Source organism: Syngnathus typhle, linkage group LG16 (genome assembly GCF_033458585.1).
Source record: "Syngnathus typhle isolate RoL2023-S1 ecotype Sweden linkage group LG16, RoL_Styp_1.0, whole genome shotgun sequence".
Lineage (NCBI taxonomy): Eukaryota > Metazoa > Chordata > Actinopteri > Syngnathiformes > Syngnathidae > Syngnathus > Syngnathus typhle.
In genome coordinates, this window is record NC_083753.1 from 6,638,795 (window position 1) to 6,655,239 (window position 16,445).

General features: G+C 51.5%; 1 protein-coding gene across 1 annotated transcript; it reads left to right on the forward strand.

Annotated features, from left to right (window-relative positions):
• The first annotated feature begins 50 nt into the window (after positions 1 to 50).
• sptb (spectrin, beta, erythrocytic) lies at positions 51 to 16,445 on the forward strand. The gene is made up of 36 exons (XM_061301129.1): positions 51 to 305; positions 2,222 to 2,500; positions 5,563 to 5,714; positions 5,798 to 5,971; positions 6,319 to 6,416; positions 6,487 to 6,567; positions 6,669 to 7,085; positions 7,158 to 7,275; positions 7,346 to 7,504; positions 7,586 to 7,888; positions 7,957 to 8,107; positions 8,179 to 8,468; positions 8,540 to 9,120; positions 9,211 to 9,348; positions 9,423 to 10,182; positions 10,361 to 10,563; positions 10,874 to 10,964; positions 11,042 to 11,188; positions 11,326 to 11,613; positions 11,708 to 11,959; positions 12,024 to 12,113; positions 12,284 to 12,571; positions 12,649 to 12,779; positions 12,859 to 13,063; positions 13,186 to 13,409; positions 13,471 to 13,621; positions 13,735 to 13,979; positions 14,049 to 14,187; positions 14,266 to 14,350; positions 14,424 to 14,620; positions 14,689 to 14,792; positions 14,915 to 14,975; positions 15,051 to 15,268; positions 15,354 to 15,527; positions 15,594 to 15,636; positions 15,744 to 16,445. Exons 2-36 carry the CDS (start codon positions 2,353 to 2,355, stop codon positions 15,927 to 15,929), a joined length of 7,092 nt encoding a protein of 2,363 aa, XP_061157113.1. The 5' UTR covers positions 51 to 305; positions 2,222 to 2,352; the 3' UTR covers positions 15,930 to 16,445.

Sequence of the window (16,445 nt, forward strand, 5' to 3'; positions counted from 1 at the left end):
ATAGCCTCGCACCCGCAACACAAGACGTGCAACTTTTGTTGTTGCAGCCCCGTGTCGGGAATGTATGGTCCCTCCCCACTCGTTATTTTTAACCCCACAGGGCGGGTCAATGGGCCGGCTGCCTCTCGGGAATGAGCTTGACGCGCAGTCCCCCACTACCCTCCCTTTTATTCCCCGATTCCCCCCCTTTCCTGGTCCCCTCCAGGCAGGATCAACCCCAAGTGGGACCCCGATGCGTCCATGGGACCGTAAAGTGACCACCGGCTGGGACGAGAGACTCCACCTGGACGCATTTCCTCCAACAAGTGAGTGCAAAATTAAAAACCTGATATATCTCTATGGACGTTCGAAGCGCGGCTGTGAGTAGGCTCCCCAAAACACCTGTTGGGACGCCAAGCACCGAACAGCACAGCAGCCAGCCCAAATGAATACTTGTCCGACTTGGATTGTTTTCAACTGTTTTTGAAGTTATTTGTGACGTTTACCAGGCGTCATTTTCCCGCAGCCGACCACGAGTGACTTTTTACGCACGACGACGCGCGCGTAAAAAGACAACGCGTCCTCGTGCATCAAAGTGACTCCTGCGTAAACGTCAACCAAAGTCATTTTCGGCTTGTTGCTTATGTTGTAAATGTGCGCACTGGATCGTTTTTGTCAATAAAGGGGTGTCAGATGTGAGTATAAATAACTGTTAATCAGCTTAAAACAAACTTGGTCTATAAATGCCATTTTTCTTATCGAGCTAAATGTGGAACAATTTGAGTTTTACCCTCGCCAAAAACATAAACACTGTTTATAGATCCAACAACATGGCGTTTTTGTAGTCCCCAAATTTGAATATAATGTATAACCCAGCAGCTATTTTCAGACTTAAAGTAACTGAAATGTGTGCCTTATTTGTGAGTTATCAGTGAGTTTTTTTTTTATTGCTAACAAATGATTTCCAAAACACATGAATCCAAAGCAGAGCAAGCCAAGAAATACTGGAGTTCCCTCTTTATTCCCCTTAAAAGGGAATTCGTGTGGACCAGCCAGCACTTTATAATGTAAACACACTCCAGGAATAGTCGACTTATTTCTTAAAGCAAGGCCTCAGAGGTTGCCCCTTTTTATTAGCTTGTATTCAAAGCTAGCAGCGAGTAGAAGACGATGCTGGTGGCTAAATGTTATGTCTGGCTTGTCCACTGCCTCCCTCAGTCCAGTTGCTGCAGTTGGGGTTGCAGAATGCAAACGACCTCACCCCCATCGTCTCTTATTTCGTCCCCCCGCAGTGGCAACTAGTACGCTCATCAAAGTGGTCATTGCATTGTTTTGAAGGGAATTGGCGTTTTGTGCTCCCTCCTACGAGCTCCAGTTCGGGGGGCAGTAGCACCAACAGTGCAAGATTTTCAAGGAAGGCGAGCAAATGGACAGTTGAGGGCCGTTTGTCCAGTTGTGCTCGTGTGCGTGCGTGGGGCCGATAAGCCCCGCCCCCTGACCCCCGCCACCTCTGTGTTTGATAAGGTCCCTCTGTGAATGTGTGATAGTGAGCGGTATACTGAGGGAAACCTGAAGGACGCGTCATTGAAACGCCATCCGTTGGGGCCCCCCGGCCACCCTAAAAAAAAAAAAAAAGCTCAGTGCAAGGTTACTTGTACAGTGAACCCTCGCTGTTTATTTACACGGGTTACAAAAGTCCCGAAATGTTTACATATTGACGTTTAAAATTAAAAATGCCTAAAAAAATCTTCAAAACTCCAATATACATCTCTAACAATTTTTGATGAAGTAAATTGATATATTAATCAGTAAGCAAATAATAATTTAATAATGAAGGTCTGTATTTGCGAGAAGCGTTCACTTTGCATGCTGGCAACGGTTGGACGACATCATTCATGGTGGTGTCACTTTGGAGTGTGTGTGACTCCACCACTCCCCTTGACATATACACACACACACACACACACGTGATAAGGGAGCCATGGCGTCGCCTGATAAACCGCCATTCCGCGCTAAGAATGAACACGCTGGCAGCAGGTGGGCGGGGTCAAAATGACAAAATGGATGCTAAAGGACATCTATTGTTGACATCCCTTTTCCAACAAGTCAATTCCTCTTTGACAGCGATCAGGAAACAAACGATATAATTCGTGTGAAAAATTTGATGAAAAAAAAAATTGTTAGAACTTCAAACTCATCAGTTCAGAAATTTGATGGGTGTCATTGTTTTTCTTTGTTGCAGACCACAACCAGGAACAGAAGCTACTTTTTCTTGTTTTTTTTCTTAACCTTTTGAACGAGAGGACCTGAGGACGTCTCGCCGTACCCCTGCTCCCCCCCACCCCCTTCCTATCGTCCGCTAAAAACTCCACCATGACGTCCACTACGGACTTTGACAATGCGGAGATCACGCAGCAGTACAGTCGCATCAACACTCGCTTCGATCTCCCCGACGAGGAGCTGGACAACGACAACAGCTCGGCCAGACTCTTTGAGCGCTCACGAATCAAAGCTCTTGCAGGTGGGTTTGTTTTCTGTCTGTCTGTCTGTGGTGCTACGCTTTTTTTTTCCCCCCAACCCATTGGTTTTTGATAAGTTTTAGTCAAGCAAGTCCCGAGTCGTAAAATTGGCCACTTAAGTCTCGGGTTAGGTCACCTGACTGGAGTCCGCATTCCCAGAATGATTCCCGCCTTGACGGATGCGCGCAGCTGTAGGCTCGCCAGCTCGCAGCTCTTTGGAATTCTCCGCCTTAAGCCTCGACCGCCACGAAGCACCTGTGCCGCTTTTTAAAAATAGACGCGTTTCCGGCGTAGTGAAGGACGGACTTGTGGGAGGACTGTCGGAAGATTCATTGTTTGAAAAATTGGGATATTAGACAATTTGTATTTGCAAAAATTCTCTGACATATAAGATGTAATCGATATCCTAGTTGTGAATGATTCATCAAGAAGGGGAGGGGCTTCACTGAATGTAAAATAAGGAAACCAAGGCAGATGCAAATGAGAAATGAGGTCTGGTGCCGCCTGAGAGCGGCAGCATCATCACGCAAGTTGCAAAGATGAAGAGGAGGAGGAGGAGGGAGGGAAGGAGGAGTCGGCACTAGGAAAGGAAGGCAGAAAGCCAGCAGGCGGAAGAGAGGCGAGACGCCGTCCCGTTCCTCTTCTTCCGAGTTCATTGGTGGGCGGCGGGGCGAAGATGAGCAGCCCGTGCTTGCTGCGGGCGGCGCCCATCAGCCAGCCCCGACTCCGGGACGTGAGGATCAGCCTGAAGGCCTCCTCCAAGATCCAGGACGGAAAAGATGCGAGCGGCCGCCGCTACCCGCCGGCCGAGGGCGACGCCCCCGTGCGCAGCCGGAGCACCCCGCCCGTGCACCGGGCCACCAGGAGGGCGCCCCGGGGCCGGGTCAAACCGCAGGAGCATCACCCGGAGAGGAACGGCACCGTCCTCCTGCAGGTGCCGCTCACCCTCCCGGGGCTCACCGCCGTGCCCACGCCGCCCGCCTCCCGTCAGCGCCCTGTCCACCCGTCCCCCTCCTCATCCTCGTCGTCCTCCTTGTCCGGCCGGAGCATGAAACGGGCGCGCTGGCTCAGTTCCAGCGCATCCAACATCTACTTTAACTCCATCCTGGACGGACGTTTCCGGCAGCTGCAAGGTAGCGCGGGGTCACAGGGGCTGCTTGAGGGGGGGGACCTGGGCCTCCCTCTGGCACCTGACCGAGGGGTCTTTGCATGAATTAGCCACTCAAGCACACGGAATGTATTTATTGAGAATGAGCGATGGATTACAAAAAAAAAAGTCGGAAAAAAACAAATAAGTACAGATACCTGAAAATGACCTTAAGTTGCTTGCTCTGCTATTAGCTAATAATGTATTCATCCAAAAGCTGCTGTGGCTTTGCCACACTTGTACACCAACTTCAATAATTCATAGGAGCAACTTCTAAAGAGGTTTTGGGATGCCCCACCCCCCCCTCAGCCCACTTTCCAAACCACAATTAACGTTTTAGCTTATTTGGGCTTTTCTTTTTTTCTGACACTTATATTAAAAATGTGTGTTTTCGGCCGTCGGTTTGACACGGTGGCGATCGATCTGGAACTAAGGTCCGCTTCGGGCTCCTAGGGTTGGTTGGATTCAGCCCAACAGAAATGGTTTGGAAGTCTATCAAGAAGCGCTGAGCGTGGGGAAAAACGAGGTAACGAGGCGTCGTACACACGGTACAGCCGAGTACAGGCGAGTACAGGGAAAATCCATCAGCATGAATAAGTCATGTGTGGCCTTTCGCTCGGAGTGCGCGAGAGGACGTAAAGAAAGGAAGACTTGTCAAACACGTCGCTCTTTAGTCAGTCTCGTACTGATCCGCCCGCCAAAATGATAAGCAGGGGGCGGAGTCAACTGAGATGCTGATGATGCTGATGATGGAGATTCAATCCAAAGATTTCTCATCTTAATGCTTTTGAAGATGTTATGCTGCGTACGTCTAAAGCCGTCCCGTAAATAATTTAGCCTCGTTTAATGTTATTTTGATTCAAAGGGACACATGATTATCGTATCCCCATTTTGACGACTATGAACCATAGAGCCGCAATTTACCTGGTTCAACTGGTTGGTAGTCATTGCTAATTGTGTAACATGAGGAAAGTTTTTCTTCAACAAATACATTTTTTTGTAACATTCCAACTGGAAATAATTACGTTGTTTCTCTTTTTTTTTTTTTTTTTTAAATTCTTATTGGAAAATAACTTGAAAACAAATCACATATGTGTTTTTCATTTAACTATGACATAATTTTTCTTGATATTGCGATTTTTTTTGTTTCAAACTAATTTAAACTCATTATTACTGGACTTGGGCTGACTAAAACCAAATTGCGATGTTTTTTTTTGAAATGTAGTAATTTTGTTGCTATACATATTTCAGTTGTGACGTTTTCATCAAGTTTTTCCCCTTGCTTGTAGTCTTAAGTGGCAGTTTGGCAGTTTGACCAAAGAAGCGCATTATCACTTGCACACGGCAAGCTTTGTGACTTCGCCCATAAATGATTCACACGTCAAAGTCAGCTGAGATGGAGGGAGGAGCAAAAAAAAAACTACAAAATGAGAACAAGATGCATTGACTTGAGGAGACGACGGTGCAATAAGGAGCGTCGGCTAAATAAATGATGCCGTCTTGCTGCACGCAGGACAAGTCAAGCGTAAAACTGTCGCGCCGATTAAAAACCAGGCTCCGATGACGACATCGTCCCGCGAGTATATAAAACTTTGCAAGCGCCGTGCTGGTAAATGCAACAGCGATTGGAGGCTGAATATGCTAACGCGTGCAAACAAACGTGCATTAGCGTGTGCGCACTCTCTCGCTGACTTTGCCTTTTAAACAAGCGCAGCAGACATGGTGGAAAGACGTAATGAAATCACCCAGCAAATGGGATCCTCATGATTGATTTAGGGGCCCGTCTGCAGAGGTTCAAGCTGCTTGTTTTCCCTCCATGCATGCAAACATCAACATGGAAAAAAAACCCATCTAATTTTCATTAAAAAAATTCAACGTGAATCTGAAATCTGACCCAGATTTCTTTTTATTCCTCAGACGAGCGCGAGGCGGTGCAGAAGAAGACGTTCACCAAGTGGGTCAACTCCATCCTGTCGCGAGTCAACTTTCGCATCTCCGACCTTTACTTGGACCTCCGTGATGGACGCATGCTCATTAAACTTTTGGAGGTCTTGTCCGGAGAACGATTGGTAAATACATTTTCCTTTTGGGGAATATCAAATCTTCTCAATAATGTCAAATACTTAAAAATATTATTTCTGACGGGCCTCAGCCCAAGCCAACCAAGGGCAGGATGCGCATCCACTGTTTGGAGAATGTGGACAAGGCGCTGCAGTTCCTCAAGGAGCAGCGCGTCCACTTGGAGAATATGGGCTCGCACGACATCGTCGACGGTAACCACCGCCTCATCCTCGGCCTCATCTGGACCATCATCCTCCGCTTCCAGGTTTGTTTTTGGCCTTTGCGCTTTGAATTCTGCTGTGAGCGAAGGCGCGGCAAACATCAGAACACGTCGTTCGCCTTCTCGGAAGGGCTATTTATTTTTAATTTGTGAGCGACACTGTTATTTTTAGTTCAAACAATACGGCGCTCTGCATTATTCAGTTTTTGGTGAAAAGAGGAAAAAAGTCCACGTTTGACTTTTAAGCTTCAGAGAGCTAAATTTAGCCACCTCTGAGGATTTATTTGGCGTGTTCCAATCGTAGTCCTCCACCCTGGGGACATTCAAGAATAATAAAAAAAAATCTTATTGTATGTATCTTAAATCATGTTATTGATGGTCACCCCGATCAGATCCAAGACATTATTGTGGAGACGGGCCAGGCCGACCAGAAGGAGACGCGCTCGGCCAAGGACGCTCTTCTTCTGTGGTGCCAGATGAAGACAGCAGGGTCAGTAACTCGCTTAGCATAGCTTAGCTTTCCACTTCAGTGTGAATTATTTTTTATTTTTTTTGCACAGTTATTCCAGTGTGAACATCACAAACTTCACCACGAGTTGGAAAGACGGCATGGCCTTCAACGCTCTCATACACAAACATCGGTAAGACAAGAGTTCCAAATATTTTTTATATTTATCATCCATCCATCATCATCATTCTTTCTTTCTCTGAAAAACCAAACCCCACTGTCTATGCCTCCCAGACCAGATCTGGTGGACTTCAACCAGCTGAAGAGGTCCAACCCCACGCACAACCTCCAAAGCGCTTTCAACGTGGCCGAGAAGCACCTGGGCGTCACCAAGCTCCTGGACCCGGAGGATGTGTTCACCGAGAACCCGGACGAGAAGTCCATCATCACGTATGTGGTGGCCTTCTACCACTACTTCTCCAAGATGAAGCAGCTGGCCGTGGAGGGCAAGCGGGTGGGCAAAGTCCTGGACCATGCCATCGCCACCGAGAAGATGGTGAACAAGTACGAGACCTTGGCGTCGGAGCTGCTGGCTTGGATTGAGCAGACCATCCTGGTGCTCAACAACCGCAAACTGGCCAACTCGCTGTCTGGCGTCCAGCAGCAGCTCCAGGCCTTCAACACCTACAGGACGGTGGAGAAGCCGCCCAAGTGAGCAGACGTCCGGCAATTGCAACGCTTCCTCCATGATTCGTAGATTTAATGGCGGACGCGTCCCAACAGGTTCCAGGAGAAAGGCAATCTGGAGGTGCTGCTCTTCACCATCCAAAGCCGCATGAGGGCCAACAACCAGAGGGTCTACACGCCCACAGAAGGAGCGCTGGTCGCCGACATCAACAGGGTGAGGTGTCCGTCACGTGACCATGACCGAGTAATTGGTAAAGTCATTCTTGGTACTGGGGGGTCTTCAGGCCTGGGAGCGACTGGAGCGCGCCGAGCATGAGCGCGAGCGAGTCCTGAGGGACGAGCTGATTCGCCAGGAGAAACTGGAGCAGATGGCCAGACGATTTGACCGCAAGGCAGCCATGAGGGAGACGTGGCTTCTGGAGAACCAGCGATTGGTCGCGCAGGTACGCCAGTACCGTCGCTTCCTGTCCATCACGGAGCCGCCAGTCGAGAATCGCTGATTGAGAAAGCGTCGCCGTCTCCAGGACAACTTTGGCTACGACCTGCCGGCGGTGGAGGCGGCCAAGAAGAAGCACGACGCCATCGAGACGGACATCGCCGCCTACGAGGAGCGCGTCCAGGCCCTGGTGAACATCTCCGGGGAGTTGGAGGCCGAACGCTACCACGACGCCAAGCGGGTGGATGCCCGCAAGGACAACGTCCTGCGCCTGTGGGACTACCTGCAGGAGCTGCTCAAGGCCCGCAGGGGGCGACTGGACAAGAACCTGACGCTGCAGAAGATCTTCCAGGAGATGCTCTACATCATCAGTTGGATGGATGACATGAAGGTAAAAGCACCGATTCAGCGGGAAAAAAAAATCACAACGAATGGCTTTGTTAACGTCTCCTTGCTCAGGTCCGGCTGCTGTCTTCTGACATTGGGAAACATTTGTTGGAAGTGGAAGACTCGTTACAGAAACACGCTTTGCTCGAGAAAGACGTCGCCCTGCAAGCCGACCGAGTCCAGAACGCCAGCGCTGCCGCTCTCAAGTTCGCCAACGGAGAAAGTAAGTCTGACTGGAACTTTGAAAGCGAGTCAAGGAAGTCAACGTCCTTCTGCCTCCTCCTCATCTCCCAGGCTACAAGCCATGCGATCCCCAGGTGATCCGAGACCGGGTGGAGCATTTGGAACTGTGCTACCAGGAACTGCTGGACCTGGCCGCCCAGCGCCGGGCCCAGCTGACGCAGTCACGTCGCTTCTGGAGCTTCATGTGGGAAGCGGCGGAGCTGGAGAGCTGGATCAAGGAGAAGGAGAATCTCTTCTCCTCACTGGACTACGGCAAGGACCTGACCAGCGTGCTGGTTCTCCAGAGCAAGCACAGTGCCTTCGAGGACGAGCTGGATGCTCGCCGAGCCAACCTGCACAAGGTAAAAAAGGATTTTTAAAATGGACTTGAGATTTTTTTTTGTCTTGAGTCTTGCCTTTGTTTCTATGCCAGCTTCTGACCGAAGGCGACGAGATGATCAAGGAGAACCACTTTGGTGCGCCGGTGATCCGAGAGCGCACGGATAGCGTGGAGGGGCAATGGCGGCAGCTGGAGGAGCTGGCCGCCTTCCGTAAACAGAACCTGCAGGACACGCAGAGGTTCTTCCAGTTCCAAGGGGACGCCGACGAATTGATGGCCTGGCTGCTGGACGCCAAGCGGCAGATGAGCAGCGACGACACCGGCCATGACGAGTACACCACCCAGCGGCTCGTGCGGCGCCACGACGACCTGTGCAACGAGACCGCCAAGTCGGCCGTCACCGTGGACGCCCTGTCCAAGCAGGCCAACGGATTACCCGAGGAGCTGCTGAACACACCCGACATCCAGCGCCGCCTCAAAGACATCAAGGACCTCTTCATGGAGCTCATGTCTCTTGCCGACGTCAGGCAGAAGAAGCTGGATGACGCCATGGCACTCTACACCATCTTCAGCGAGACCGACGCCTGTGAGCTCTGGATGGGCCAGAAGGAGACTTGGCTGGTGGATTTGGGGGTGCCTGACAAGCTGGAAGACCTGGAAGTGGTCCAGAATAGGTACACAGACATTATGTGATTCTGGTTCTAATATTTAATCTCAAAGGTTAGATGAGCGTATCATTCTTTGGATCTTTTTCTTGCCTCCAGGTTGAGCATTTTGGCTCAGGACATGGCCAACGTTCAGTCGAGAGTGGATGACGTCAACAAGGCGGTGAAACAGTTGGAGGACAGCAGACACCCTCGCATAAAAGACGTCAAGGAATGCCAGACCAGACTCAACAAAAGGTGATTTCTTTTCTTGCAAGTAGTTCGTGAAGGAACTCCCAAACTAAAATCGCTCTATTGGACCGTTGTTTCAGGTGGGACGCCTTCAAGGCTATGGTGGAGGATAAGAAGAGGAAGGTGGACTCCACGGTCAGCCTGAACAACTTCGGACTGGAGTGCGATGAGACCGCAGCTTGGATCCGAGACAAGACGCGTGTGATCGAGTCCACACAGGACCTGGGCAACGACCTGGCCGCCATCATGACCATCCAGAGGAAGCTGTACGGCATGCAACGCGACCTGGCTGCCATCGAAAACAAGCTCCAGCTCCTGGGGGCCGAGGCCAACCGGCTGGCGGCGGAGAATCCGGAGAACGCGCCGGGCATCTTGGCCCGCCGGGCCCAACTGGACCCAGCCTGGGACGAGCTCCAGAAGACCCTGAAGGACCTGGAGGAGTCGTTGGGCGAAGTCAGCAAGCTGCAGTCGTTCCTGCAGGACCTGGACGACTTCCAGTCGTGGCTCTTCAGGGCTCAGAAGGCCGTGGCCTCCGAGGAGATGCCCGCCTCACTGCCTGAGGCCGAGGAGCAGCTGAGCCTCCACGACGCCGTGCGCGACGACATTGACGGCCACATGGAGGACATCTGTGCCATCCGGGATACCGGCGCGCAAGTCACGCTCGGCCTGGAGGATGACCCGCAGTATCGGGAGCTGGTGCAGACGCTCGGCGGTCTAGACCGAGGCTGGTACGAGCTCCAGAAAATGTGGGACCGACGCAAGAACTTTCTGGATCAGTGCCTGGGCTTCCAGCAGTTCCTAAGGGATAGCAAGGCGGTCGAGGCCATCCTCAACAACCAGGTGAGACCCTGGTTGCTACCTCCACTGAGCAACAAAAGATGGCTGAGAGATTTTCTCTCCTTAGCCGTTTGTTGGCTAGAAAGTAGTGGTGGCAAAACGAAGCTTCAAATTTGCTACATGAACCAGTTGTATTTTTTGACTCAGCTCCGATAGCGTTTCTGATTCGGATTATTTTCAGGAGTACACGTTGGCCCACGTGGACAAGCCCGACACTCTGGAAGGCGCCGAGCAAGCCCTGAAGAAACACGAGGACTTTTTGAGCACCATGGAGGCCAACGAAGAAAAAATTGATGGCGCTCTCCAGGTGGGCCGACATCTGGTGGACGGCGGCAACTTGTATGCGGGGAAAGTGCAGGACAAAATGGACTCCATCAGTGACAGGTACGTGGTTGCCTCCTCCACCCGGTTTGAGTTTTCTCTTCCCAATGAGAACTTTGTGGAACTCATGAGGCCTATTTTTCCCTCAAATTCATCTTTGAGAAACATTTCCTGACTTGATGGTCCTCCAGAGCCCCACTGGACTCTTAACTCCCACAATGCATTTGAGCAGGCAGGTTCCAGCGCTAATGGATATCGATTCACTTGAAAGCCAGAGTAGACCCTCTGATGGCCTTTTTGCATTACTGTGTTTTTCTGAAACTCGAGCTGCTCTGCAGGAAAAAAAAGCCCGTTTTTTTTGTTTGACGTTCAGGCACAACAAAAATCAAGAGAGAGCCCAGGAGGTGTCGGAGAAGCTGCGAGACAACCGTGACTTGCAGCACTTTTTGCAGAACACTCAGGATGTGAGTTCAGCCTTTGCCGTCGGCTCGGTGTAGCATTTAGCGTCCGCTCATGCGAGTCCGTCTCTGTCCAATCCCAGCTGACCGTGTGGATCAATGAGAAGATGCTGACCGCTCAGGACACGTCTTACGACGAGGCCCGCAACTTGCACAGCAAGTGGCTGAAGCACCAGGCCTTCATGGCCGAGTTGGCCTCCAACAAGGACTGGTTGGACAAAGTGGATCAGGTACTTACCCTACTGATGAGATCCGGTAGAACTGGACCCGACTTTGGATTGACAGAGGCCAAGAAAAACATAAAGTTTTGATGCAGATCCAGTTTTTGTTAGCCTAGCCTGCTTAGCATGTTGATGTCTGTCCGCAGGAGGGTCAGGAGCTGATGACTTCCAAGCCCGAGTTGGAGCCAGTGGTGCGGGACCGCCTGGCCGCCCTCCACCAGCTGTGGGAGATGTTGGAGTCCACCACGCAGGAGAAAGCTCGGCTGCTGTTCGACGCCAACCGCTCGGAGCTGTTTGACCAGAGCCTGGCGGACATCAGGAAGTGGCTGGGTGAGCTGCAGCAGCAGCTCCAAAGTGGGGCCAGCGATGACAGCAGTGGGGGCCAAGATGTCAAAGACCTGACCAACGCCAACATCTTGCTCAAGAAACATCAGGTTACAAGGCGAACAATTGTCGGGGCCACTTTTTGGGAGGAGTGGTGGCTTCGTATTAGCGAATCTTGTCGTGTAAGCTAAGTTTTTTTTTCAGGTGATGGAGAACCAAGTGCGGGATCGCGCCCGGGAGCTGGACGAGCTCCAAGAGGCGCTCAGAAAGCACGGCGGCGGTGGTGGTGGTGGAGGTGATGAACAGGAGCAGCCCGGGCAACCTGAGCTGGAAGTGGAGCAGCAGAACCTGCAGGTTCAGTTCCAGCAGCTTATCGCTCCCTTGGCCCAGCGCAGGGGCAAGCTGGAGGCAGCCAAGGCCGTGCATCAGTTCTACAGAGACCTGGCGGACGAGCTGGTGAGCCTTGCAATATTTTTTTTTCCTTCATATTGACATTTCTTGACGACTCTTTTTTGTCCAGCTGTGGATTGACGAGAGAATGCCGCTGGCGCTGTCGGAAGATCACGGCAACGACCTGCAAACGGTGCAGATGCTGCTCAAGAGGAACCAGGTAACCAGATTGTACAGAGCACAAAACAGGAGTAGCATCAATAAAAATGAAATATTTGTCATATGCAAAAGTCTACACACCCACCGTTCAAATGCCAGCTTTTGTAATATGAGCAAAAACAATTATCTGAAAGTCCAATTTGAATTCAAGACTGAGCAAAACTTGCGCAGACCCTGCAGAAGGAAATTGAGGGCCACCAGCCCCGCGTGGACGAGGTGCTGGAGCGAGGACGCGGGATGGCGGCGGCAGGCGAGGACGGCGGCCCCGAAGTCGAGCGGCTGGCCGAACAACTTGCCCAGCTGGAGGAGGCTTGGCCGCAGCTGCGGGAGCAGATGACGCGACGCAAGGACAGGTTGGACGCCTCGCATGGAGCGCAGCAGTTCTACAACGACGCAGACGAGGCCCAAGCCTGGATCGGCGAACAAGAGCTCTACATGATCGCCGAGGAAAAGCCAAAGGTGCGGCCATAGCGTGGCACCGTTGGATTTCAGCCTGAGCCAACTTGCGTTTGGGGTTCACAAACTTTGGTCCTCAGGACGAGCAGAGCGCCATGTTGAGTCTCAAGCGTCACAACATCGTCAAGCAGGCCGTGGACGACTACGCCGACTCCATCCGCGGTCTGTCCGAGCGAGCTCAGAACATGTTGGCGGAGGACCATCCCGACGGGTGTGCCACTTTTCCCACAAAAGTGACCCAATGCGTCTCTAATCAAATGCTAAATGGTTTTGATTTTCTTGCCACGCAGCGAGAAGATCATCCGACGTCAGGGCCAGGTGGACAAGCAGTATGCCAGTCTGAGCGAGCTGGCTGAGGAGCGACGCAGGAAGCTGGAGCACACCTACCACCATTTCCTGCTCAGCCGGGAGGTGGGCGACCTGGAGCAGTGGATCTCCGAGCGCGACGTGGCCGCGTCCTCGCAGGAGATGGGGCAGGACCTGGACCACGTCACGGTATTAAAACTACTAGGGTTAGGGTTTCTATTTTGAAACCCTACTTTGAAACCCTTTTTCTAGTTTTAAACCCTACCTAAAAATATAAAGTCTGCCATTTTTACAAAATGACTTTGTCCCAGCTGTTGAGGGACAAGTTCCGTGAGTTTGCACGCGAGACGGGCGCGCAGGGTCAGGCGCGCGTGGACGCCGTCAACCGCACCATCGACGAGCTGATTGAAGCAGGCCACGGCGAGGCCATCGCCATGGCCGAGTGGAAGGATACCATCAACGAGAGCTGGGCCGACCTCCTGGAGCTCATCGACACGCGCGCTCAGCTGCTCAGCGCCTCCTACGAGCTGCTCAAGTAAGCCAGATCCACAGCAGAAATGTTGTGGGCCGCTGCACCTTTCCGCTTTGCTCTTCAGGTACTTTGTGGACGGCAAGGAGCTGGTGGTCCAGATCGGCGACAAACAGAAAGAGCTACCCGAAGACGTGGGCGACGACTTCAGCAAAGCCGAGTCCTTCCACAGGATGCACGCCGCCTTCGAACGTGACTTGACCTCCCTGGGGAAGCAGGTAAGGGCGACCTTTGCTTGAATCGTAAATCCAAATATTTACGCTATCTACTGCGATGTTTTTCATTCTTTTTATGATTTTCACATTTTTTATTTTCTCCGTGTCCCTTCAAGGTGGAGCAAGTGCAGGAGACGGCGGCGCAGCTGCGCGCTCAGTACGCGGGCGAGCGCGCCGACGCTATCCAGGCGCAGGAACGTGAGGTTGTGGAGGCCTGGCGGGCTTTGCTGGACGCCTGCGACGGGCGCCGCAAGCAGCTGCTGGACACGGCCCACAAGTTCCGCTTCTACGCCATGGTGCGTGACCTCACCGCCTGGATGGAGAGCGTCATCCAGCAGATCGACACCCAGGAGAAGCCGCGGTTTGCCTCAAATTCACAAAAGCAACACTTAGCTCCACTTTTTCAGTCCAATATGAGTTTGGCCAACAGGGACGTGTCATCAGTGGAGTTTCTCCAGAAGTACCACCAGGGCATCCGCTCTGAGATCGAGGCGCGGGGGGCCAAGTTCACCGAATGCATGGAGCTAGGCACGGCCCTGCTGGCGCGCAAGCACAGAGACTCTGCCGAGGTTGGAATGGAGTGACGGGAAATCTTTGGAAGGTTATTTCTTTTCAATCGCTGATTTCGAATCATTTTTCTTGTCAAGATTCAAGAGAAGATGGCGCAGCTGGGGGACAAACGTCAGGAGATGATGTTCAAGTGGGACGACCGCTGGGACTGGCTCCGACTTTGTGAGTGCAATAAAAATTTAATTGAAGAAAAAAAAAAAGGATGCAAGCGTCATTGGGGTGTGTGTGTGTGTAGTGTTGGAGGTGTGCCAGTTCGCGCGCGACGCCTCGGTGGCTGAGGCCTGGCTGGTGGCTCAGGAGCCGTATGTGAGCAGCAGGGACGTCGGCCAGTCGGTGGACGAGGTGGAGAAGCTGCTTAAGCGCCACGAAGCCTTTGAGAAGTCCACCGCCGCCTGGGAGGAACGCTTCTCGGCCCTGGAACGCCTCACCACCGTACGGCCGGCTCGACGTCTCGTTGCGGCGGCTGGGCAAATTCACTAAAGTTGTCCCGTGTTGCCCAGTTGGAGTTGTTGGAGCTGAGGAAGCAGCAGCAGGAGATGGAGCAGTTCCTGCAAGAGCAGCAGCGCTACGAGCAAGAGAGCAGCACCCTTAAAAATGTCATACTGTGAGTATTTTACAATACATATTTGATTGCTTTTTTTTTTTAACGTCAAAGTATTTCATATAAAAGACACATTTGATGTTATTGTGTTGAGCCAAGATGATTTAAAACGTTCTTCCGCTCAGGAGAGAAGACACAGGGTTTGCTGAGTCGTCACAACTCTTCACAGTGGAGGAAGAAACGTTGGTGAGTCTGTGTTTTTGAAAATAAATAAATAAAAAGAGACAAATATGTGATGGCGGCATGGCGTGTATCCTCCAGTCCGGCGTGGCTGAGCCCAGTTCGGGCTTCCCCGAAGGGACGACGCCCGCGGAATCCCAAATGAGGGAGAGCGGCTCTCTGGAGCTGGAGGCATCCATCTCGGCGGTGGGCGAGGAGACGGAGCGGGCGGCCACCTTGCCCGCCCAGACGGTGCTGCTGAAGGGCGTGCTGGGTCGCAAGCAGGGCGCGGGAGGATCTGGGAAGAAGGTGTCCAGTAGGTAAGAACCAGACCTGTAGCGATTTCATTGTTCCCCCCCTTTTTTTTTTTTTTTTTTTTATGTGGCTGATTTGTACATTCTGCAGGTCGTGGAACAACTTGTACTGCGTTCTGAAGCCCGGTCAGCTGGCAGCCTACAAAGACACCAAAAGCTTCGGGCAGGGCGCCACCTTTCACGGCGAGGAAGCGCTGGCCTTGACCAACGCCAGCTGGGAGCTGCTCGCCAACTATAAGAAGAAGAAGCACGTGGGCAAACTATGGTGAGGCGCACTCCAGCTCGTGTGGAAAGACGTCGACGTCACCTTGTTTTCTTTCCTCTTTCACAGTCTTGAAGACGGCAGTGAGTATTTGTTCCATTGTAAAGATGAGGTGAGTTTGTTCATTTGAATTCTCCAGTTTAAAAGGATAAAAGAATATATATGTGGAGAAAAAGTGACAAAAACAAGGAAAGAAAAGTATTTGTATTGGCGTTTCAGGAGGAGCTTCAGCAATGGAGCCAGGCCATGGCCAGGGCCATTCCATCGCCCGCGGACGAAGGGGGGCCCTCGGGGGCCACCAGCCATAGCCTGCCCCCGCCTGCCTCCTCCTCCTCGGCCTCACCTGGCCCCATTGCTAAGAAAGACAGGGAGAAGAAGTTCGGCCGCTTTGCAAAAAAGAAGTGATAAGATTTGGGAGGGTGTCAATACGCCACTATGGCGTCCACTCAGTCAAGAGCACGCTTGAGAGTTGTTTTATATACATCAACATAGGTTCATTTGCCTGTATTTAAGCCAACACAGTTTAGGGGTCAAGGTCAGGGCTAGGGATATAGATATATAATTATAGATATCGATAAATATGATTGTTTTTTGTTTTTTTTTATGAAAGCGCAGGAAGGGTCTTTTTACACTCTACCAAAGAACGACTTGTATTTTTGCTTTAGCCGCATGTTTGGAGGTCGCCACGTATGACAATAAAAAAGTTTTTGTGCCTCACACAATGGTTGTGAACTCGAAGGATACTGTGCACATGAATCTGGAATTTTTTTGCTCACATTTCTCAAAAATAAATGACAGTATTACAACTATAACAACAAGGGGGGCGCGCCTCACTATTTGAGAAGCACTGGCCTAGGTGACTGATTCACAATTTGGTTTTGTCTGATATCAGAGATTAAATAAAGAAAACCAACTGGCTGA